The following is a 26211-nucleotide window of genomic DNA, read 5'->3' as shown; positions in this document are numbered from 1 at the left end:
TTTGAATATTTTGTTCACCAACCTCTACTAGGCCGGTCCTACATTTTTTAATCCAAAAGAAATTACTCTATAGAGATAGAGCCCTCTTTTAATGATGATCGTAGTTTTCTCCTCATCCTGTGGATGCATGCAAATTTGGTTGTAACTTGAGTATGCATCCATAAAGCTCAAAAGTTCATGTCCAGATGTCGAGTCCTCTAGCTGGTCAATTCATGGAAAAGGAAAGCTGCCTTTAGGGCATGTCTTGTTTAAATATGTAAAATTAATGCAGGTCTGCCACTTCCTATTTGACTTCTTCACTAGGACTACATTAGCTCAGGAAACATTCAAAGGAGTGTAGGACTGGAACTTAGGTGTAGGTCCTAACTCCCTCAAGCTGCTAGGCAGTTTGTTATTCAATCTCTTGTCTTTTTCCTGCTCCATCCATTTTTTTCATATCTTTCAAGCCCTTTCTTTTTAGGTCAGTTCAAGTCCTCGTTATGACCATCACCTCTTCTAGGTTGATGTATTTTTGGGCACGTGCCATCAACTCTCCCATATTATCTGAGGGCTTCTTTCCTAGTGAATTTAAGAAATCCCCTAACTAGAGAGATGTTGTCAAGGCTGCTTCTGTTATTCCGTGATCTAAGTTTTGAATCTCTAGGGTTGCATTGATGAAATGACTATGAATTTCTTTAAAGTTTCCCATTCTCCTTGAACAAGGCTCATCAGATGAGTCAAAGTTTTTGCTATGCTCCTGACTACTGATGAAGTGTCTAGTGAACAGCTCCATTTAGGAAAAAGATCTATTGGAACTAGGCTTCAAGGTTTGATACCACACCTTGGCATTCCCTTTTAAAGTGGAGGCAAATGCTCGGCACATGATTGCATCAAGTGCGCCTTGAAATTGCATCAACACTTTAAAGGTGTCTAAGTGATCAACAGGATCGAACAAGCCATCTTACCCTTCTATATTCAGCATTTTGAACATGCTAGGTAGGGGAACATCCATTACCTCTTTAGTGAAAGGTGGATTTGAAGATTTGACTGAGGACTCCCCGAAGGATGGGTGGTTGTGAGCTTTCTTCATCACTTTTACCAATTGATCAATTTTTATTTTATTTTATTTTTAATTTGTCTTCTAGTTCATGTGGTCGTTGCTCATAGACACCCATGTTATTCGCATCTTCAACCTTCTTTGCTAGATCAGAAGCCTTGTCAACAATCTCTAGTGGGACTGCAACCTTTTCATGTGATTCAGGTTCTACTCAATCAAGGTGAGAGACAAGTTTCTTATGATCCCTTTTCTGCTACAGGATCATATTGAACATGTCTTCTAAAATTAGGATGTAATCCTAAGAGGGAGGTGAATTAGGTTCTTTAAAAATTATTTGTGGAATTTATTTACTTTAACCCTTAACTATTATATCTTCGAATATATATATACGCAGCAATCAAAACTATGTCAGTCACAAACTTTTACATATGAATATATAAATTAATACACAATCTAAATTTACAATATGATATAACACATTCAGTTGAGCACTTGTTCGGAATGTAACTTTCAGTTTGATTCAAGAAGGTTCACAACAATGTACTCAAGAATAAATTGAGTGATTCGATTTATGTCTCAATGAAATAATCAATATTAAGATTTGAATTTCACCAACAAAATTATTTTCTTTAAAAAACTAATTTTTGTATGTTACTTGTTTTAATTTCAGTTCTAATTCTTCAAACAAACTTCAATACTTATGCTTTAAAAATGGATACAAGTTTAATCACAACCAATATGTATTTAACAATATCTAATATTTACAAAGATCAGATTTTTAGCACAATACAATATTTAACAAGAATGGATATTCGGCTGGTTGATGATGAATGTATCTAACATTCACAAGTATTCAATTTTCAACAAGATTCAATATTTACTACGATTCGATATTCAACACTATTCAATTTTCAACAAGATGATGAAGAAAATATATCCAAGCACGCAGGTTATATCTTGCAAAAATAAAGAGAGTGAGGAAGAAGAAGCTAAACACCTTTGTTTTTACAAGGTTCGGTTGTAGCCCACGTCCTTGCCCCAAGCAATCCGTTGTGAGGATTTCCTCCCAAGAGAAGTTACAACCTCTCTCCCTCAAAGGTGGAGTTTGCCTCTCTAATGATAATCCCCTCTCGCTAGGCAACGATTCAATCCCGGAACCGTCAAAAATACAACAAACAGAAAAAACTTGCTTGTACAATGAAAAAGTCCTCAAAAGAGCATATTAGTACACATGAGATTCAAAATAATACTTTAAAATAACAATATGAAAGTTGAAGCTCAAATTATATCACCAGAAACAATTAAGAATGTGAGTTTTCAAAGATCAAATCAGTTTCTTGATGGGCAGTAACCAAGAACACAGCAGTCGCCTATCAGACAAGAGTATTTAAGAATATGTGCGTGTCATTCACTTTGATAATGTGCATTCTTGCCCTAATGTGCATTCTTGCACTAGGGTTTTAAAAACTTTCCTTTGAATTTTCTCTCAATTTGGAAACCAATCACGTAATATTTGGAAACAAAAGCAGCGTTGTTAAACATTTAAACATAAGTATCAATCACCTATCCTTGAAGGGTCAATCATCTGTGCTCTTTTGAAATTAGTGCATTCTGAAAATCAAAATGGGGTTAGTCTACTGTGCTTGATAGGTCAGTCACTTGTTCCTATTTTGTTTGTATATTTTCAAACACAGTAGCACCACAATCGCCTGATGACTTAACATTAGTCGCCTGCCCTTTCAGCAAAACTTATTTTTCAGTATTTTTGGTTCCAAACTTAATTCATATTTTTGAAAACTTAATTTGGACTTTCAGAAAACATTTTCCATGAATAAAATTAGTTATCTAAGTCCAATGATATATCCTAGGAGCTTTAATCAATAATTATTGAGTTTTGAAGTACTTACATGAGACTTTCATATTATTTTCCTATCTATGTTCATAAGTCTTCATGTTGTGAAGCTTCCAATATGTCTTCTTGACTTTACACACTGCTTCAACAAGCTTCATGTCTCATATAACTTAAATTATTCATGATTATAATGTCTCATGGCCTTAAGTGTAATTTTCCATTCAAACTTTTCAAGCACGTCCACTTGAAGTCTTAAAATCACTTAAGTCCTAAAACTTAAACTCACAAAGACATGTTAAGTAACCTTAATTTGTTATCATTAAAACGAGATTAAGCCTTGTTAGGACAACAATCTCTCCCTTTTTTATGGTAACAAATAAGGAGCAAAAATAAGAAAGCCTTAAAAGGCTCCCCTTTACAATAAGCATATCCTTAACAAGTCATACAAGAATATTTCACTCATTCATAATATCATACTTTCATATCAGAGCAATTTCAAGCATTTAAGCACACAGAATATTCAATATGTATCATGCTTCCAATACTCATATCATTCACAACTCATAGCATTTAAGCATATAGAGTTTTCAATATGTATCATGTTATATCATGCTCTTTCATACAGAATTTTCAATATGTCCATGCTTTTGCATACAAAATTTTCAATATGTCTCTTTCCAATATAATATTATTCCAAAATCTAATATCATTCTTTCCAATGAGTATAACTCCCCCTGAATATTTGGTATATGAATTTTACCAATGAATGAATTTGCTCCATATATTCTCCATGACACATATCATTCATATGTTCATAAAAAATTCAAACATTTCAGTATTTTTCAAACATGTCAACATATCTCATTTTGCACAAATTTCTCCATATTTCTCAAGCATGTCAACATATCCTTCAATATTTCTCAGTATTTCTCAAACATGTCAACATATCTCATTTTGCACATTTTTTCCCCCTTTTGACATCAACAAAAAGGGTACATGAAGAAAGGTAACATGCATTGCAACTCAGCATGCAATATCCAAAAAATATTCAAGATAAGCAAAGTCTAGCATGAAAATATGTCATATCCAGGATAAGCAGAGAAAAAAGAAAGAAATGTAAAGACCTGGAGTGTAACGCCCCAGAAAATTAATAATAATAATAATATTATTATTATTATTAATTAATTAATTAATTAATTAATTATTAAACTGAAGTAACAAAATAAATAATATAATATATATATAAGTATATAATATAATATTATTATAACATAAGTAATATATATATATATATATATATATATATATATATATATAGGAAGCTTGAACCTTCCTAAGATTTCAAGAATTGAAATCTCATTCCTGCAAACAGAAAGGACCCCCCTGAAGCCGTCACTCTCTCTCCTCGCCTTCCCTCTCTCACTCCTCATTTTCTCGACGAATACTTGACTGATCGGAAAATAGAAAAGACCACTGGGTTCCTATTTTGGCCACCAACATGTTAACCAAGTGGATTTGTCATATGAGCGTTGTAGGCACCACTCCTGGGGTAAGGTAAACCAACTCTCTCTTCTCAATTTCTCTCAAATCTTCAGCCTAATTGACGATTAGACACCATTCCTAGGGCCTAGATCCTTGTCAATTTAACCAGAATGGATTTTTGATTTGGGGATCATAGGCACCACTCCAAGGATAAGGTGAGGAGTACAAATTTAACCAATTAAATTCTAGTATTTAATTATTAAATTGTAGTATTGTATTATATTAGATTTTTTTTTTTTTTTGAGATATTTCTGGGATTAAATTAAATTGCATAATTGATTATATTAGATTTTTGGAGATATTCTTGGGATAAAGTTAAACTACAGGAATTGATTAAATAAAATTTTTGGGGAGTATTTTGGAATTAAGTTAAATTCTAGGGATGTGATTTAATTAGATTTCTGGGAATATTTTCGAATTAGATTAAACTATAGGGATTCGATCATATTGGTATTTTTAAGTATGTTAGAAATTAAATTTAAATATGGGAAGTGGATCAAACCTGCGTTTTTAGAATTTAACGGGTTAATGGGAGGATGTGAGCCTAGGAATATTAAAATAATTGAAATTCTGAGGTTGAGCTAATTAAACTAGGAAATGTAAATTTCAGGGTTTTGAGTTTCAAACGCCGTGGGCATGGGATTGGGTATTTTAGCAGGTCTCTCAGTAAGCCAGGTAAGTGGAATAAATTATAGCAGTCTTTTCTGAAAATTACTGATTGGAAAATATGAGAAATTGAAATATGATATTTTACTTGAAATTATTATGATATGAATATTAGATGAAAATTGTGTGATATATGATTTATACTGAAAGGTATTTGAAATTGAGTTAAATGATTTACATTGAGAATAATGAGGTTATGAAATGTATATTGAAATATGAGATTTGAAATGTGGAAAATGATGAAAAGTGATAAGTCAAAGAGTACTTTATGAGAAATGATGAAAAATTGAGCATTGATTTGTATGCTGGAAAATGGAAGAAATATGAAATGTTGATATTGTTTTATTGAGATATATATATGTTGACTCTACGAGTCCAATCTTGTTTTGATAATGACAAATCACTTGATATTTGATTTGTGCATTGAGTTTGTGAACAAGACTTACACTAAGCATGCACGGAAAGTTAACAAATCTTGGCAAGATCCATGGAACTCAAAGAGTACGAGAATCAAGATGCAAGTGGCAAAGTTCAAGAATATCTTGGGAAAGGGTATTTAGAACTCATGTATCTATATTTTCGTATGATTTATCTTAAGGCTCAACATAACTTAGAATGATTTTAGAATTTATGCATTTCATGTATATCATTAGGGAACCTTCATGGACTTAGAAATGTTTTTTGAAATCATGGAAAATATGTTTTATAAAAGGCTCAAGAAAAAGAGCAAAGTATTTTCTAAAATTAGAAAAAGGAAATAAAAATTTGGACTTCGGTTGCCTGAAGATTAAGTTCGGTCACCTAAAGAATTAAATGGGAAAGACAGAACCTGGCAGAGGTAACTCGGTTGCCTGACCTTGGAACCTCAGGCGCCTGAAGTTAACACGTCAGGAGCCTGAAGTCGAGTTAGGTTTCCTGAACTCGCGGGAAAGCCAAAAAATCAGTTCTTTATTAAAAAGACACACGAGGTATCTTATTGATCCAACGACTGAAATCAATCCTAAGGGTAATATACTATATATTATGAATATCTAAACCCTAGAACAAGAGAGTGAGACACACAAGAAAGAGAAGAACACACCTTGTTGCAAGATTGTTGATTATCTACTCTTAGTGCTATTCGTTTGGCTATACATCAATCTCATATCTTCAAAGCTTGGGCAAATCAATTCAGATTTTCAAAGGGAACTTGGTTGCTCTACTGTACTTCAATCTAGTATTGAGATTTGATCTTTCAAGTTATTAGTCTTGTGATTTTTACATATCATCTCATTGGTTGTTCTTGACTAGTATTGAAAAGTATTGATCTTGAGTGTGCCTTTCGTACAAAAATTAATTTTCTAAGAGATCATTACTTGAGAAAGTTTATCTAACTTGGTAGATTAAATCTTGGTTCAAGAGTATATAAATATACATATATTTTCTCAAAGGGCTTCTTATTGAAAAACCTAATTTTTGATTAAAAGAGTGATCTTGAAAGTATCTTTATATATACCAAGCTATTTTAAACAAGATCATTATTTGTTTTTATGGTGTGTGACTCATTGAAAGGTTGATTCAAGTGTGTGGTTTCTAAAAGGATCTATCTTTAGATACATTAGAACTTGATTTAATATACTTGATACTTATAAATATAATTTTAATTAAGGGATATTTTTCTGCAAATTAATATACTCAATTTTGTGGTTGAGTACTTGAAATAAAACTTTGTGATTTTGATTGAGTGTATATTCAAGACAAAGTTTTTGCCAACAAGTTCACTTCAATTATATAAGTGTGTATTTTTGCAAAGTGAACCAATAACCCTAGATTATTCCAAAACGTTTTTGAATTTATCTTTACTTGAAAGTTTTGGTTAAAAAAAAAAAAAAGGATTCGTGTGTTGAGGCATATCATACATAAAACGAGTTTATCGTTTTCATACATTCACGAGCTTCAAGTTATATCATATGTTAATGTGCTAGGAAATTGAATTGTACTCACAAGCTTTTGTTAGAAGCATTGTTTTGAGTGTTATTTTTAGATTTCATTGTAAACACGGTTTGGGTTGTGAACCGGGTGTGAGGAGGAAGTTGTACCTCTTGTGAGCAGCGGATAAGGAGGGAGTTATACCTCTTGTAAGCAGCGATTTGTAAGGGAAGCTCCGTCCCACTTTAAGGAGTAGGGTTTTTAGTGAATCCTTGAGTGGTTGCTCAAGGCGAGGACGTAGGCCAAGTCGGCTGAACCTTGTAAAATCGCGTTTGTCTTCTCTCTTCCCTCTACTCTTTATTTTCTGCATTGTATTTAAATTGAGTGTATTGCATGCATAGATAGGATTGCCACACACATACATAATTTAGCAACAAGAAGTAGTTGGTAAATTTATAAGAAGTGTGTAAAAGGAAATTAAGTGGCTTAATTTTTTTTTTAATATCCAATTCACCCCCCCCCCTCTTGGAATTACACCTTAATCAACAATATATGTATATATATATATATATATATATATGTATGTATGTATGTATGTATGTATAAGATGAAGTGTGTATTGAAATGATGAGAGTGAAATAAAAGAGGATGAGAACCTATTGTGAATACTGAACAATGAATATTGATATATGAATATAGAAATGGAAATATTGCAATATGAATTTTGTAATATGAATATTGAGATGTGGAAATTGAAATATGAATCCTGAAATGTGTACACTGGATTATGAATATTGAAAATGGGAATATTGCAATGTGAATACTACAATATGAATACTGAAATATAAATACATATTGCAATGTAAATGCTGCAATGTGAATATTGAAATGTGAATAATGCAACGTGAATACTGCATGGTGAATACTGATATATGAAAGTGGAAAGGTGTAAATGAAAGCCCTGATGGATAGATTGCGATAATGAGCATGGTACCATTGCTAGTAGTGATTACGTGCAACCACATGGACTCATGGAGCATGTGGCATGACAGTCGAATGAGCTAGTGTAGAGGGTAGTTTTGCCCTCTAGATTCTGGACCAGGGTGAGACAGGTCATTTGTAGTACAGACAGGTATATGGTATGTTTATTTTGATCTAACTGGGTAGGCCAACCGCGGTTAAGATCCAGTCTTTGGGCCGCACAACCTCAACCATGGGGGGAAGCATGGCATGGAGAATATTTAAGGATAGCATAACCTCGACCATGGGGTAAAGCATGGCATGGAGAAATATCTTCAAGGTAGCCATGAGTTACAGACGCAATATGCACTAGTTACCGAGGACACTCATAGGCTAGATGGTGAGATGTAAATGGGAAATGAAAGAATGATGAAAATGGGAAATGAAAGAGCGTGAGTTAATAACATAAATAATTAAAGTGAAGTGAAACACTCTCTGCCTTAGGACTTACTAAGGTGAGTGCCCTAATAAGTATCAGTTGTAGCCGAACCCGAGTTAATCGGACAAGAATACAAACGATATCAAAGCAGAAGTGAGCTACATGTATGGGCGTGTAATCTCCCCTATTCTCGGGAACTTCATTGGTAAACATGGGTTGTGTGTGAATAAATTTGAAAATGGAATAAAGCTTATAAAAGGTTGTGTTTTATATCTCTATGATTATAAATGCGAAATTGGTATATTTTTCTCAGAAGGTATTATCACTTAAATGAATATATGTTATGATATAATGAAACTCATACTGCCACACACTGTAAATAATTTATTCCGTCTTACTGAGATGTGTCTCACCCAACATGTTGGTCGTATAAGATTTAACATCTTATTTTGATGCTAACAAACAAGTGGATCTTAACATGCTATGTTAAGTGATGTATTTTCAGGACTAAATGAAGAATGCAAGGTTAAAGAGTTCATGAGAGCTTGTACCTCAGATAAGGATGACTATATCAACCTTGAAGCATGGATTTAAAGATTAAAACTTGAAGATCATGAGAGCATTGATATTAAAGAAAAATTTTCAAGAATGAAAGCCAAAGTGATCAACATGGATAGCTCAAAGAAAGATGAAGCAAGCATAAAGGCCTTAAAGAATTCAAGGATTGAAAATTTGAAAGAGTCTAGGAAATTTCATGTAAGTACTTCAAAGAATTTCAATATGGACGTGTGAAGCTCTTAGGTTAATGTCTTGGACCTAGATACCTTTGAACATACTTGGAAAATATTTTTATAAGGTCAAAAATTGTTTTAAAAAGGTTAGAATCAGTTTTGGAATGAAAAGCACCAAAAAGAGGACTTCTCAAATGCTGTTAATTTTTCTACATCTACATTAATATGCATTTTTCTCCATCCAAAAGTATTTATTTTAAAATGTGTTCAACATAAAAGTTTTAGTATTTTCTCTTATATTTCATTTGACACCAAGAACTTCAAATTTTAAGTTATATAGAAAACATTATGACTAAAATACTGAATGGTACTCGAAGTTGACATCTTGACAGTCGACTGTCAAGAACTGGACAGTCGACTGCCAGTGCAAAATGAGGCGTCTGCTCGTGTTTGTACAGAGTACTACCACCTTTCTACCCCTTTGTTTTAACTAGACAGATGACTGCCCAAAATGGACAGTTTACTGCCTTGCGGCTGTTTTGAATTTTTCATAATGGTCAAATTTTTTAAATGGGGTTGTTTGAGGCTCAAAACTTATGGAAACTTTGGGAATACTTCAAGCCTCCTGGGGATCAAGTTATAGACCTTTTAAAGTCTATAAATAAGCTTCAATGATCATTGAATCATACAGCCAAGAATTCAAATTCTGAAAAAATTCAAAGTCTCTCTCAAATTGCTCTCAATTTCTCAAGGCTCTCTCTTGCTCTCAAGCTCACATATTGTGCACGAATTCAACTGAGTTTTAGCTGATTGTCTTCCACCGAAATTGTGCTACAAATTCTAAATCTTTCAATCATTCAAAGAATTAATCGGTGATATACTTCCTTGAGCTTCAAGTTATATTTCATATTGTGATTTACTTTGAAGTATATTAGTTGTGCTGTAATTGGTGTACTAACCAGCTCTTTGAGGAGCAAGTTCTTTGTACGCATCTATTTGATCTTTGTCTTATAGATTGATGATTCCAAGGGTTGTTTGGATCGTTGGCTAAGCAAGGGGATATTTCTTAGAGAGGCGAGCTCTAACCTAGTTAAGGAGTGACCGGACGAGGGGATATCGTTTGGAGAAGGCGGGCTCTAGCCTTAACCAAGGAGTGTTGTAAAGGTTTGTTCCCCCCGTTAAAGGGACAGGTTTAGTGAATCCTTTGGTGGTTTACCAAAGGCGAGGACGTAGGTTGGGTATAAGCCGAACCTCGTAAAAATTCCCGTCTCACTCTCTCTTTCCCTTACTCTTTATTTTCGATACATATTTAAATTGCGTGGAAGGTTTAAATTGAAAATTATATATACTACATACATTTGGGAATCAAGTAAACTTAAAATTTAATTTTGATTTGGGTTGCGAAAACCAAAAGGGAGTATGTTGGTTAAACCATATCTTGCAGAAACCAAACGGGAGTGTGTTACTTGGTTAAACATCCCAAAGAGAAATTAACTAAGAGTTTATCTGAATTCTAAATATTTGGAAAGAGTGATTGGATTTTATATTGCACATCATATTGAAGAAGCAAATTCATTTATACAAGGCTTGGTTCAAATTTGGCTAATATAAACAAACAACAATCTTGAGTTTTTATATTACGTAAGTGTTGTGTATTGGCTTGGTTGTTTGCTTTCTAATTATAGTTGATTGGTTTGGTTGAATGATTGAATTTTTTTATGGTTAAGGAATAAATAAAGAAACTAAGTTCGTGAGTGCTTAACAAATTAAACAAACAAGTCACGAATTGGTTAAAAGAAATAAAAAAATTTTAAGAATTCTAAAAAAGAATTAAAAGAAATTTTAAAAGCCAATTCACCCCCCCCCCCTCTTGGGAAGCTATTCCTAATTTCACAATCATTTAAATATTTTAGGAAATCAAGAAAGACCAGGTGATGGAGCTCCGAGATAGAGGGGAGCTGGTACCCTGATAGCAAGGTGAGTGTTTAACTTAAGGATGTATGTTATCCCCTAGAGTTTTGATTGCTTTTTGGGAGTGTGTTAGATATGTATATGTGTATGGATATTTAGTACTCTGGTTATTTATATTCTGGATGATTTGTATATTGACTTCTGCTGATAGGATTGTTATATAAGTTTAACCGATTACCCGATATCCCTCTTCGGGTCGGATGATGCTAATATGGTATTAGAGATTATGATGTGGCCGATGTGTGATTTGAATATTATTATTTAATGAAAAAAATGGTATGAAAATTAGGGCATCACATGGAGACAGCCCAAATATTACAACCTAAAGTTGTTTTTAATAGATTAAAAGCTAATTATCATTTCCATCATCTGATTCAATGCCTTCCTCGTCATCTTCATCTTCATCTCCAGAATTTGTTTCCATAGAAGCTTTGCCATGTGATGAAGAAGAACTTCCTATATACTATTCAATGCATCCAATACGCTGATCCAGGAAATTATAACATAACTGAAGTGAACTAAAATTAGTACTCACTTCACCATAGAAGGCATTCTGCTAATGCTGATAAGCTACAAACCATGATGGAGCATCATCTACTGGTGGTGCATCTTGTTGTGGTTCAAGAGCCTGTTGAGGTTCCCTATGTCCTCTTCTACCCTTTGGCAACCAACCATGCCCTTAATATTTTTCGTAACCCATTTGCTTAATAATAGTAGACGAAAACATGTCATAGAGGGTACAAGTTATGAATAGGGTAGATGAAGTGGTAACTCCTAAATGATCAAAAAATGATTCAACACTCCTCCATAAGGTAAAATAACTCATCTAGCCTCTTCTCGTGTGATCATCCATTTTAAAATAAGACTAGGTAGATCTAGTTTCTTTCCTTTGAGTAGACACCACATCAAAATTTGTCAGGTAGGAAATGTGATCATGTGATCCTACCCTAGGCAAAATATTGTATGTGATGAGTTTCTATAGAATTTGTGCTTGAAGGTTTAACTAGTGATACAGTGGAGGATTACCAAAATAAGCAGGAGTTTCTTTCATTATCAATGGCAAAAATTCCTCAGGAGTAAAACCTTGTTCCATTATCCAAGATGTACCAATAAGTGGACATTCAAAATATCCGTTTTGAATTTGAAATTTAGCAGCTAAAGATTGTGGAGTGATGGAAAATAATCTATCCATAATCTGAGTGGAGATCACAGTTTCTCCCTTTATCATGTTTGCATAGAAAAGCTTAACCAGATTAGGATACATTCCTCTAGCTTGATAGGTTATGAATCTCTCCTAACACTGAGCATTAAACAGTGGTAAAATATCAGGAAATTCATCTCTAAAGAATTCAAGATCCAAAACCTTACCGAATATGGATTCAGTAGATCTAAGATGCTTCCTGTATATTTGCTTTGCTTAATTCATCATCAACCAATTCTCAGTATCATTGGAATCATCTTTCTCAGAAAAGGGATCTCAATTTGCCACATGCTTGGTTCTAGGCATATTTTTTAAGAACCTAACTAGTGAAATCCAAGAAAACAAAGTGGGAATTAAAGATTGAAGGATCTTTGAAAGATTAAACAGTTTAATCTTCAAGAAATATGACTTGAAGACGAAAGAGAGAGACTTTGAGAGAGTGGAGGTATATGGTTAGTTGACTGAGATGTGAAAAATTAGGGTTTTTTATGAATAGTAAATATATATACCGCCACAGGTCAGTCGACTGTGCTCGAAGAGTCAATCGCCTGACATGTGTATTTCCTCAAATTTCACAAGTTAGTAGTGAGTCAGTCGACTACGCTCCAAAGAGTCAGTCACCTACCCTTCCGGCTAATGACATATTCTTTTTAGTTTATCCACTTATACACAATAAAGTATTTTTCTCAAATCACCTCCCTACTATGCAATAAACCAAATTTTCATTGTATTGATATGAACCCATCCTCTGAAAGAGGTCTAGTAGAAATGTCAGCCCATTGTTCATCTATATTTACAAATTCAAGAATTATATCTTCTTTTTGCACATGATCTCTAAGAAAATGATGTTGAATGTCAATGTGCTTAATTCTTGAGTGAGAGATAGGATTTTGTGAAATATTTATGACACTTATATTATCACATTTGATCGGTACATCCAAATATTCCAAGCTGAAATCCTTAAGTTGTTGTTTCGTATATAGAGTTTGTGCACAACAACTACCAACCTATTTAGACTCAGCAGTAGACAATGCCACAGAATTCTGTTTCTTAGAGAACCAAGACACCAGAGAACGTCCTAAAAAGTGGCAAGTACCACTGGTACTTTTTCTATCTATCTTGCATTCGGCATAATCTGCATCTGAATAGCTAATCATTTCAAATGTTGTGTCTTTAGGATACCAAAGACCTAAGTCAATAGTACCTATCAAATATCTCAATATCCTCTTTACAGCTATTTGGTGAGATTCTTTAGGAACTGCTTGAAAAAGAGCACACATGCAGACACTAAACATGATGTCAAGTCTACTAGCAGTCAAATAGAGCAGGCTGCCTATCATGCCTCGGTAGTATTTTATATCTACGGGCTTTCCTTGCTCATCTTTATCAAGACTAATTGAAGTACGCATTGGAGTTCTTAATGGCTTTCCACCTTCTATGTCGAATTTCTTAAGCAAGTCTCATATACTTTGATTGATTGATGAACGTGCCAGTCTTAGCTTGCTTGATCTGAAGACCAAGAAAATATGTCAACTCACCCATCATGCTCATCTCAAACTCTTCTTTCATGAATTTGGTGAAGTGTTTGCATAAATCCTCATTAGTAGCATCGAAGATAATGTCATCAACATAAATTTGTATGATAAGCATATCATTATCTTTAGATTTAATGAATAGGGTGCTATCCATTTTCCATCTAGAGAAACCATTTTCTAACAAGAAGCCACTTAATCATTCGTATCAAGCTTTAGGAGCTTGTTTCAATCCATATACGGATTTTGTTAGTCTAAATACATGGTCAGGAAAGTGAAAGTCTTCAAACCTTGGGGTTTGTGCAAAATACACTTCTTTATGTATGAATCTATTTAGAAATGCACTCTTTACATCCATTTGATAAAGTTTGAAATTCTTGTGGGATGCATAGGCTAGCAACATTCTTATCACTTCCATTATAGCTACTGGAACAAAGGTCTCACCATAGTCTATTCCTTCTTCCTAATTGTAACCTTGAGCTACCAGTCTAGCCATATTACGGACTACAATTCCATTATGATCCTTCCTATTCCTAAATACCCATTTAGTTCCGATTATAGAATGATTAGCGGGTCTAAGAACTAACTTCCAAACCTTACTCCTTTCAAATTGATTCAATTCCTCTTGCATGGTAGCTATCCATGATTCATCATTAAATGCCTCATTTATGTTATTGGGTTCCTCTTGAGATAGGAACACACAGTGATTGTACAAATTCTTTAATGACGATCTAGTGGACACTCCTTATAAGGGTTCACCTATAATTTGATCCATAGGGTGATTCCTTACGAACTTCCACTCTTTAGGTAATTCAGATTGACTATGAGAGTTATCATTTGAAGGTGTGCTCATTTCATTACTGTTATCTTTAATTTCATGAATTGTTAAGTCTTCCAAACCTTTTCTTGCTTCAACTTCATCAACATCAATAGGTTTAGGAGAAACTAGATTTGCCTCATCAAATGTTACATTGAAAGAGTCCTTTTATTGTAGACTCTAAAGGCTTTATTTTCAGCATATCTTAGGAAGATTCCTTCATCTGATTTAGCATCAAACTTTCCTAGGTCATATTTGCCACTTAGGACAAAGCACTTACATCCAAACACATGAAAGTAAGATATATTTGATTTTCTTCCTTTCCAAAGTTCATATGGAGTCTTTTCTAGGCTGGTCCTAAGTAAGACTCTGTTCATTACATAGCAAGCAGAGTTCACCGCTTCAGCCCAAAAATATTTAGGCAAGTTATGCTTATTCAGCATGGTCTTAGCCATCTCCTGAAGTGACCTATTTTTCCTCTCAACAACTCCATTTTTTTTAGGTGTATAAGGTGTCATGAAGTTGTGTGATATTCCATATTCAATACAATAATCCTCAACATCTCTATTTTTGAATTCTCTCCCTCGATCACTCCTAATGTTTTGAATGACATATCCCTTTTCATTTTGAAGCTTCTTGCATAAATTGATCAACATCTTACACACTTCATCTTTGAAGGATAAGAAGATTACCCAGGTAAATCTAGAGTAGTCATCAACAATAACAAATACATATTGCTTTCCTCCAGGGCTTTAAGTTCTAGTGGGACCAAATAAATCTAGATGAATAAGTTCTAGTTGTCTACTAGTAGAGATATGCTTTTTCTTCTTAAAGCTTGTCTTGGTTTGCTTCCCAAGTTGACAAGCATTACACACTTTGTCCTTAACAAACTTAGTGCTAGGTAAGCCCCTGACTAAGTTTTTTGTTACTAATTTGGACAACAAATCCATACTAGCATGTCCTATTCTCCTATACCACAGCCAATTGATCTCATTCACAGCTGTGAAGTATTGAACTTCTTGAGATATCAGGTTTTTAAAATTAATGCAATATACATTATCAACCCGATTAGCAATAAACAGTGTTTTATGCATTTTACTGTCTTCGACTATGCATTTTTCTTGTTAAGGTTAATTGAAAGCCTTTATCACTTACTTGACTATGCTAAGCAGATTACGTTTTAACCATTCAACTAATAACACATCATCAATCTCCAAGGAGGGTTTCTTACCAACTTTAACGATGCCAATAATTTTGCCTTTAGCATTGTCTCCAAAGGTGACATATCCACCACCATCCTTTAATGTTAATGAGGTAAACTTGGACTTATCTCTGGTCATATGCCTCAAGTATCCACTTTCCAAGTACCATTTATCTTTTTTTGGTGTGGACCTAAAGTAGCATACCTACAAGAAGGGATTCAAGGTGTTACTTTTGGTACCCATACCTTCTTAGGTCTTTTTGAATTTGATGTATTTTCAGTTTTTGCTCTCTATACTTTCTTAATTTTAGCATTCTTTCTTTTGTACGGACATTCAAATTTTATGTGCCCCTTTTCCTTACATAAGAAACATGTAGTGTTTTCATATGTATTGTCTGAAGATTTATCAGCATAATTGGCTTTTACAAAGTACCCCATGTAAAGGTTCTTTTTCTTAGTGTTTTTAATTCCATTAAAACCTATTCCTTCCTTGTCCAGGGACATTCATTGAACTCCAACAAGTTTGTCAAAGTTCTCTTTTCCTCTAGTAAATTTATATATGATTTTAGTTTGATCTTCAGCTTTACTTTTAAGACTACAAATTTCTAAGTTTTTTGCACTTTTACCATTTACTTGTAGCTTAACTAGTTCTTGGGACATCTTATTGATTTTATCCATGAGGTCATCAATGGTTGATTCCTTTTCTTTTTCAGCTGATCTTGATGACTCTAGTTGGTTCATAAGTGTTTCAATTTGTTCTCTTAGAGCTATATTCCTCTTAGACACTTTTATGAATCTATTATGTAATGTAAACAATTTAGATTGGATTTCTCTATACGAAGGTATACTTTTAAATGATTCATTAGAAGATCCATCACCAGTTTCATAAGATGAGGTTGAATAGGAACTTACCTCGTTATCTCTCACTGTGAAGCATAGGTTAACCATCTCATGATCACTTGATTGACTCTCCGAGTCACTTGAACTTGAGCCATCCCAAGTTGCTTTCATTGCTCTCTTTTTCTTCTTCTTGGCATCTTTCTTGAGTTGTTCATCGACTAATGCTATTAGGCAACAATTTGTCACTTCCTGATTACTTGAGTCTAAATCATCCCAAGTGGTAGCCTTCTTCTCTTTGGTTCCTTCATATGTATTTTCTAGTTCTTCACAAACTTCTTTAGCACTTTGGCAAGTCATTATCTTATTAAGTTCATAAGTATCTAAAGCACAATATAATGCGTTAATAGCACTAAAATTGATTTGCATTAAATCAAAATCATTATCATTCATCTCATCTTCTAGTTTGGAGACTTTATTATTATTAAGAATTTTCATTGGAACATAATTTCCTTGAACAATTACTCTCCAAGCTTTCCAATCCATTGTTTGGATAAAAACCTTCATTTTTTGTTTCCAGAAAGTGTAATTTTCACCACTAAACATTAGAGGTCTAGATGAGGATTGGCCTTCGCCAAAATGGGATAATCCTAACTTTGCCATAGGGATCTTAATGTAGCTACTTGTTAGGATACTACAACCTACACTCTGATACCAATTGAAATTAGGATGTAATCCTAAAAGGGGGGTAAATTGGGTTCCTTAAAAATTGTTTGCATAACTTATTTACTTTAAACTTTAACTATTCTATCTTCCAATATATATATATATATATATATATATAGCAATCAAAACTATGTCAATCATGAGCCTTTAGATATGAATATATAAATTAATGCACAATCTAAATTTACAATATGATATAACACATTCAGTTGAGCACTTGTTCAGAATATAACTTTCAACTTGATTCAAGAAGGTTCGCAACAATGTACTTAAGAATAAATTCAATGATTCGATTTATACCTCAATGAAATAATTAATATTAAGATCTGAATTTTAGCAACAAAAATATTTTCTTTCAAAAATTGATTTTTGTATGTCACTTGTTTTAATTTCAGTTCTAATTCTTCAAACAAATTCGGTACTTATGCTTCAAAATGGATACAAGTTTAATCACAACCAATCTGTATTTAACATGATCTAATATTTACCAAGCTCATATTTTTAGCACAATACAATATTTAACAAGAATGGATATTCAGGTGGTTGATGATGAAAGTATCTAATATTCACAAGTATTCAATTTTCAAAAAGATTCAATATTTACTATGATTCGATATTCAGCACTATTCAATATTCGGCAAAGTGATAAAGAAAATATATCCAAGCATGCAGGTTATATCTTGCTGAAAAGACACCGTTGTTTTTACAAGGTTCAGCCACAGCCTACGTCCTTGCCCCAAGCAACCCACTATGAGGATTTCCTTTACCAACTTCATTACCAGGTGAAGTTACAACCTCTCTCCCTCAAAGGTGGAGTTCGCCTCTCTAACAAGAATCCCCTCTTGCTAGGCAACAATTCAATCCCTAAACCATCAAAAATACAACAAATGGCAAAAACTTGTTTGTACAATGAAAAACTCCTCAAACGAGCATATTAGTACACGTTAGATTCAAAATAATACTTCAAAATAACAATATGAAAGTTGAAGCTCAAAGTATATCACCAGAATCGATTAAGGATCTAAGTTTTCAAAGATCAAATCAGTTTCTTAATGGGTAGTAACCAAGAACACAACAGTTGCCTATCAGACAAGAGTATTTAAGAATATGTGCATGTCATTCACTTTGATCATGTGCATTCTTGCCCTAATGTGCAAGAATAATACGTTTAAATAGTGCACTAGGATTTCAAAAACTTTCCTTTAAATTTTCTCTCAATTTTGAAACCAATCACGCAATATTTGGAATCAAAATTAGTGCTGTTAAACGTTTAAACATAAGTATCAGTCACCTATCCTCAAGGGGTCAGTTGTCTATGCTCTTTTAAAATTAGCGCATTCTGAAAGTCAAAATTGGGTCAGTCGACTGTGCCCGATAGGTTAATCACCTGTGCCTATTCTGTTTGTATATTTTCAAACACAGAAGCACCATAGTCGCCTAATGACTTAACATCAGTCGCCCTGTCCTTTCAGCAATACTTGTTTTTCAGTATTTTTGATTCCAAACTTAATTCATATATTTGAAAACTTAATTTGGACTTTGAGAAAACATTTTTCATGAATAAAATTAGGTATCTATGTCCAATGACATATTATAGGAGTTTCAATCAATCAATATTGAGTTTTGAAGTACTTACATGAGACTTTCATATGATTTTCCTATCTATGTTCCTAAGTCTTTATGTTGTAAAGCTTCCAATATGTCTTCTTGACTTTATGCACTGCTTCAACGAGTTTCATGCCTCATATAACTTCAATTCTTCATGATTATCATGCCTCATAGCCTTAAACGTCATTTTCCATTCAAACTCTTCAAGCACATCCACTTGAAGTCTTAAAATCACTTAAGTCCTGAAACCTAAACTCACAAGGATATGTTAAGTAACCTTGATTTGTTATAATCAAAATGGGATTAAGTCTTGTTTGGCCAACATCTTCCATCCTTTTCCGGAATGCAAGGAACTCTCTTCTCGTCACGTCGGAATTGTCAACTAGTGTGGAATGTATGGATCCTGAATCTTACTCTTCGCAATTCTTATGTTCGAAGCAAGATGTTGTCTAATCAGACAATGAATTACAAATATCTGGAAAAGCTCTATTGCTATTTCACAGGGCAGTGGGAGAGCGCAAACGGCTTTAGTTAGAAATTTTTTATGGGCAATGATCTACATATTCTTTCTTTTTTTTTTCTTCATGGGTTTTCAATTTTTTTAAATCATGATTCTTTTTAAAAAAACAAAAAAAAAAAAAAACAAAACAAAAAACAATAAGAGACAGCACATCAAACACCACAATAGGAAATATAAAGCTTGAGTAAAAGTTTGGAGTGTGACCATGTGAATATATATATATATATATATATATATATATATATATATATATATATATATATATATATATAATAAACTTGACCAACCTTGACAAATGTCAATCCCTCCACCCTCAAATATAACTACATAAGTTTACATTTCTCAACTTCACACCTAGCGAACATCAGCCTTTTGAATTTTCCAGACAATGCAAATTGAAAGGACAATAGCATCCACAATCAAGAAAACAAAGTACAAATTAATTGGAGATGTAGGGAGTTAGCTCCATATGTGACATTCCCAATAATTTGAGCAAAAGTCTTCATCCCGAACCTTTGGATGAAAAAGAAAAAGATATGAAAGTAATGAAACGACCATTGTGCTGCTAAACCAAGCCCAATGGGCTTCTAATGAAAAACACAAAACACACACACACAATGGCATCACCAGCCCAATATATATAAATGCATACATTATTGAAAGCATATGGGCTTGTGCTAGCTGCACGCTGATGGTTATCATAGATTTCTATTTCTTGTTACCCCAAGATTTGATATGAACACTTTGTTGGAAGGTCTCCTGAGTAAATTACTCAATGCTGCTTTCCGAATCTCTAATTAACGTGTACCTGTTTTTGCTCACTGCGGGAAGTATCCTTCAAATTTTCAATTCCGAATGGAAGGCTCATGAGTTTCAAGTGCATTGTTTGGAAATCAAAGAATGCCTTGCCACGTGTTAATAGTACACAACTCGAAGAAACCATGCTCTATCTTCTGAGTAAAAACAGGAGGTGGGGGAAGGAGGGGGTCCCCTTCATGGTCTTCAAGAAATGACCATGTGAGCATTCAAGTCCTAGGGACCAAGTACCATACCCAATGAGAGATCTTCATTGAATTTTTAAGCTCTTCCATATTTCTGTCAACAGTGATGTCAATAAGACAACTTGGCTTTCCTCTATCCAATTTTTTATCCGTGTCTCTGCATCTTCCTACAGTTCCCAAGTGGTTTCTTTATATATATAAGCTCTTACATAACATCACTCTCTCTCTCTCTCTCTCTCTTCAGAACCACTTGTGCTGCATATATATATATATATATTTAAGCTCCAACATAATATATATATATATATATATATATATATCTCTCTCTCTCTTCTCAGAACCAATTGTGCTTCTGGCTAAAGATCCTAGTGTTCATCAGTCAAAACTCCCATCTAGAGCATTTCTGCTGCAGACTATCACTTGTGTCATATAGCTCCTCCAGGATTATCTCTCATGAATCCAGTGCATACACACTTGTACAACCATGGATCTGAAGCTGTTTCTCTCCTCAGAAACCAGCAAAATCCAATTTATCAGTCCCCTTTGGATCCCCCGGGCAATGGTTTTCCCATTTTAGCGATTGTCGTACTTGGTATCTTGGCGACAGCTTTCTTGCTAATGAGCTATTATGTCTTTGTAATGAAATGCTGCCTGAACTGGCAGCAGGTTGACCTGCTGAGCCAGTTCTCCATCTCGCAAACTCGGCGAAGTGAAGACCCGTTGATGGACTACTCTCCAGTGACCCAGAATCGAGGGCTCAACGATACTTTGATTCGCGATATCCCAACTTTCCAATTCAAAAGAAGAGAAAGTGAAGATCACAGAAGCTTCTTTGGGTGTGTGGTCTGCTTGAATGAGTTCCAAGAACAAGAAATGCTAAGAGTTCTTCCAAGTTGTGGGCATGCCTTCCACTTAGATTGCATTGACATATGGCTTCAAGGCAGTGCAAATTGCCCTCTTTGCAGATCAAGCATTTCAGGCGCAACTCGGTTGCCATTTGATCGGATCATTGCTCCAACCTCTTCGCCGCAGGATTCGCAGCTGTTTGTAGATAGTCTGATGGGCAGTGATGAGGACTTCGTAGTTATTGAATTAAGTGGAGAAGATGGAGAAGTCATGTTGCCTAATAGACGGCAAGAAAGAGGTGAGTCAAGAGAGCTCATGGCACTATCCAGAAGTTGCTCAAGAAGGAAGTTAGAGCATAAGCTTGGAAGCATAAAACAGAGAAGGTTGCATCATGTGTCAAGCATGGGGGATGAGTGTATTGACATAAGAGATAAAGATGATCAGTTCTCCATCCAGCCCATCAGGAGATCTTTTTCCCTTGGTTCTGCAGCCGATCGACAACTTTATCTGTCTGTTCAGGAGACTATACGGCATGAATATAACAAAAGTGAAGAATGCAGTAGCAGAGCTCAAATGTCATGCTTTTCGTTTGGACATGGTCGAGCTCGAGGATCCAAGAATGCAGTTCGTCCTGTTGAATTCTAGCTCTAAAGCTAAGAATTTTGTTATCACATATCTTTTTCTTTTTTGTTAGTTTGATCTTTGGAGGGCAAGCCTTGGCATAGGTGAGGATGTTCCATCCAAACCTGAAAGTCACAAGCAGGAAAGAGTCTCTCCAAGCATGGCCCTCTTGAAACCCCTGATGGCGTGAGGGCCTTGTGTATTGGGTGTCACATTTTACATTTTTTTTTTTCGTTAGTTTGATCTTTGTTTTGTAAGAGGAGGAGAGGATGAGAGATAAGAGTGGAATTAAAGAGTTTGTTTGATGTGCTTGGACACAAAGATTACAGTGGGTGTAAAGAGGTTTTGGATTGATCTTAGGCATGGTTCAAGGAGTTGGTCAAAAGGGTTCATGCTGAAATGTAGGCATGGGTATGAGAATGATTACTTGGACCACTGTGGCCAGTGTCCTCATTCTGTTTTAAGTTTGCCCCCGTTCATGAATGGAAATGATTGTGCTTTCTATTCACCTTTTATCTGGAATGCAAGAGAGAGAGAGAGAGAGGGACACAGAGACCCTACCTTTTTAAATGACAAAAACATCAAGTAGCCATTAGTGAAAAATGAGGAGAGGTCTTCTTTGGGAATGATCACCATCTATTTTTTGTCTTGAAGTAATTATGTTGACGTTAGTGCAGAGCAGTGGTATGATTCTAGTATAAGTTAGGTTAATCACTTGCATCATTTAGAACCCAAAAGAAGCTGCATCTTAATTATCATTACTGTAGATTCTCAGTTATTTATGTGCGTGCATACACATGTAAACATGTGTGTGTGCGTGTGAATATGTGAATGTTCGCACACGCATGTGCAAGTAATGTAAACAGGCAATGCGATGTCTCAAATAATTTGGACTAGAATAAAAGCGGAGAACCATTAGGGGCTTGAACAGTAGCAAAAAATAGTTTCAATTTTCATTTCTTTTTTTCTAAATGATTATAAAAATGCTACTCAGTTTCTCAATTTTTCAACATTTCAAAAAATACCTTGGGACTTTCTCTACTATTCTGTGCTAATACTAGAAACAGTGCAACATTTTTGCCATTACTTGAAAAACTAAAAACTAACAATAAAAATAAAACTGTATTTCCACAACTGAATAGGCCGTGAATAATTACATACACAAAAGCTGGAGTTACCACTCACAGGAAACAAAATAAAGGAGATAAGATAACCAAAAAATTCCATCCAAAAAGTAAAATTTATTAAATGCCACTTTTTCACTCAAACTAGCGTGGTCGCAGTTGGAAAACAAAATTTCATCCATAAGATTGTATATACATTGTTTTGGTATTTCTAAAATGGATTTAGAACATAAAAGGATACAAAAGGCCACAAGGTTTTCAAGAATCTGCTTGAACACTTGAATGAATAATTATGCAGTATACATAACAAAATGAGAAACCAATAGGGCTCCATCACTGCTTTCAAAACGATGGATCACCACAATGCAGTGTACAGCGCAGACAAAGGCAGCATGCAGTTATGTGCTTGATCGTGCAGTAGATTTATTCAAGACAGGATCAAAATGTGCTAGACTGCCTCTCACTGACTGGAACATCAGGTTGCAAGCTTCTCACAGAGACAGGTTCGCTAGCATGGGGCAAGGGCAAGGCCTTTGCCGGAACCTCATTGAGGGCTGCACCAAGAGCTTTCTTCTTCAGTTGTTCAAGAACTCGTTGGGCTTCTCTAAGTTCATCACAGGCACTTGGTCCATGGCTTTCCCAAGCATCAACTGCTTGCTGCTGGAACTCAATTGCAAGGGGATAGCTGCAGAATCCAGGAAACAAAGGTTTTAATTACATAATTCTACAACAAAAAAATATAAGACAACATTCTCCTAGAACTCATTTTATCAATATTTATGCCATCATCCACAGAAACAGAGACGTACACATGCAACAATGCAAGGATCTGAAGTAAATGCATCATTAAGATTGAAAGTTTCCAATGAGATCGCAGGGCAGAAAAGTCTGGATATATCCCAAAGTTATTGTTCCTAACTTCTTAACCAGGAATGCTCAAAGCTATTTTGTGGTTCAGTACCATATAATAAAGTAGGAAGGAAAAAAGAGAGAGAGAGAGAGAGAGAGAGAGAGTACCAAATTTTAGCAACTAATCAGATACTCTCAACAGGACTCTACACCCCTAAAGTAAATATTGTGGTCATTTTTCTGCAAATAAATACAATATAAACCAAGAAGAAGGCCAAAGCAAAAGCAGATACAAAATTTGCAAAAAGAATCCCCCTTCAGACCTCAAATTCACATAACATTTAAATCAAATGAGTCCAAAAAAGAAAAATTCCACAAAAAATTACATCCCTTGAGACACAAGTACCCAAAGGAATAAGAAATACAAGTTGTAAGTTACAACAAAATTCACCTTAACATCCAAATGAGATTATCCAGCAGCTAAGTATGATGAACCAGTCACACAATAATGCAGATTTAATAGGAAAATACAATCATAACTTATGAAAACAATTCCACCATAGTATCCTAACTTTAAGTTACCATGTTTTCGTAACTTATGAATTCCTATAAAAATTCATTTTCAATTTTTTTCCATTCAACTTTGAGGGCAGGCTTTCAGGATTGATCATTGCATCAACCTGTTTATTTAAAAACATAAAACTCATGGATTTATACATACATACATGCACGCATGCAGGAATACACACATGCATAAACACACATATATACACAGGCACATGATAAAAATAAACATTTACTAAGAGAACGAAGAATATACAAAGATGATGAAGGGCTTCCCAAACAAAAAAGTGAAAAAAAGACCAACACAATCAACCAATCATGCTGAAGGTCAGAGAAACTAAAACCACTAAAACAACCGTAAGTGTCTCATGAAAAATTCGAGCATCTCTCTAGCCACACCACCCAAAAAACTATAAAAGCTGCACACCACCAGTCTCCTAGCTTCCTGGACCTCCAGAAACCTCTCCAAAAAAAAACAGCAATCAAAAAAGCCTCCAAAGAACTGGTGCACACCCAACACTCATCAAACAAGCTAAAAAAAACCTTGTTCCATAAAATCCAAGCTACAAATGACCATGAAACTCACCACTAGCATAACACATCACGAACACATCATGGACACAACACCATGTAAGGTCTTCCAATCTACAATAGGTCGATGGTGTTAACTCTACTAAGAATCACCATCAACACAAATGCCTTAACCTCACAGGAACCTTAGCTTTCCACAAGTGATTAGCAAGAGGGAAAGGATTAGAGGAACGAATCAAATAAGAATAAAAAAATCAACAAGAGAACACATCAGAGATATCCTTAGTCCAAATCCTGACATCTCAGCTATAAGGTCAAAAAAATCCAACCAACTAAGAAGCAAAAACAGTTCCTCAGTGCTGTCATTGAGATTCCTATGAAAATGAAAATCCTAGGAATCACAACCTCCACAAATTGACAGAAAATAAGAAATAAGAGCACTCCGACACATGGTCAGGAAAAAAAGATAAGGGAAGCAGAAGAAAAACCATGGTCTCCTACCCAATGAACCTCCCAATAATAAACCCAAGAATAATTCCCAACTTTATAATTAGTATAGGAATAGAATAGGACTGAGATCTACTATATGAATTTCCAGACCTTAATAATAAACTCTAGTTCTGATAATAAGATCCCACCCCTGCAAGCTAAATTTACTCTTTATTACTTTTATGCCAAATATAGTTTAAAAATGAAGAAAGCCATAACCACCACCTGAAGGGGCCTGCAGCGGAATAGTCCTAAAGATCTGGCTGTAGTGCATACGGATAACCAAAAAAAAAAAAAAAAACAATCCTGCATACCTGTGTTAAACAAAAATTCAATCTTTCAAACCCGGATCACAATAAAAATTTGATCTTACAAATCCTAATTACATGATTAGGATCATACCTGCGAGATCTCTCTAGTTTGATCTCAAATCTGCAAGCACAAAGAACTCCCGAATCTACGAGATCAAAGAACTCTTGATGATGACCTGGGATCTTCCACTGTATTCCTCGAACACGCCTTGCTCCTCAGAGAGTGGGCTCATCAGCGACGGCTAGGGTTTGCTTCTCACGAAGACGTCTGCCTCTGTGTGCGCATTTTCATCTAACCCTCGCCGCTGAATGGAGCGCATGTATATAA

At 34.7% G+C, this 26211-nt stretch overlaps 2 protein-coding genes across 2 annotated transcripts in view; one reads left to right on the top strand and one right to left on the bottom strand.

The window, feature by feature from the left end:
• Positions 1-20774: 20774 nt before the first annotated feature.
• LOC131155606 (RING-H2 finger protein ATL16-like) lies at positions 20775-22371 on the top strand. Its single transcript, XM_058108853.1, has one exon. The coding sequence runs from the start codon at positions 21002-21004 to the stop codon at positions 22037-22039; it is 1038 nt and encodes a 345-aa protein (XP_057964836.1). The 5' UTR covers positions 20775-21001; the 3' UTR covers positions 22040-22371.
• An 865-nt stretch (positions 22372-23236) lies between these two features.
• The window catches only part of LOC131156230 (protein KINESIN LIGHT CHAIN-RELATED 1), a 28931-nt gene continuing 25956 nt past the window's right edge, over positions 23237-26211 (bottom strand). Inside the window, exon 2 of the mRNA XM_058109751.1 lies at positions 23237-23824. Coding sequence (XP_057965734.1) covers positions 23578-23824 — 247 coding nt within the window. The 3' untranslated portion in view covers positions 23237-23577. The remainder of the gene's footprint in view (positions 23825-26211) is intronic.

This window comes from Malania oleifera, chromosome 5, assembly GCF_029873635.1.
Source record: "Malania oleifera isolate guangnan ecotype guangnan chromosome 5, ASM2987363v1, whole genome shotgun sequence".
Lineage (NCBI taxonomy): Eukaryota > Viridiplantae > Streptophyta > Magnoliopsida > Santalales > Ximeniaceae > Malania > Malania oleifera.
Note: the sequence above shows the minus strand (reverse complement) of the source record. Positions and strands in the feature narration are given on the sequence as shown.

Coding starts and splice junctions, on each gene's coding strand:
- LOC131155606 (XM_058108853.1), top strand. CDS start 21,002: ATGAATCCAGTGCATACACACTTGTACAACCATGGATCTGAAGCTGTT.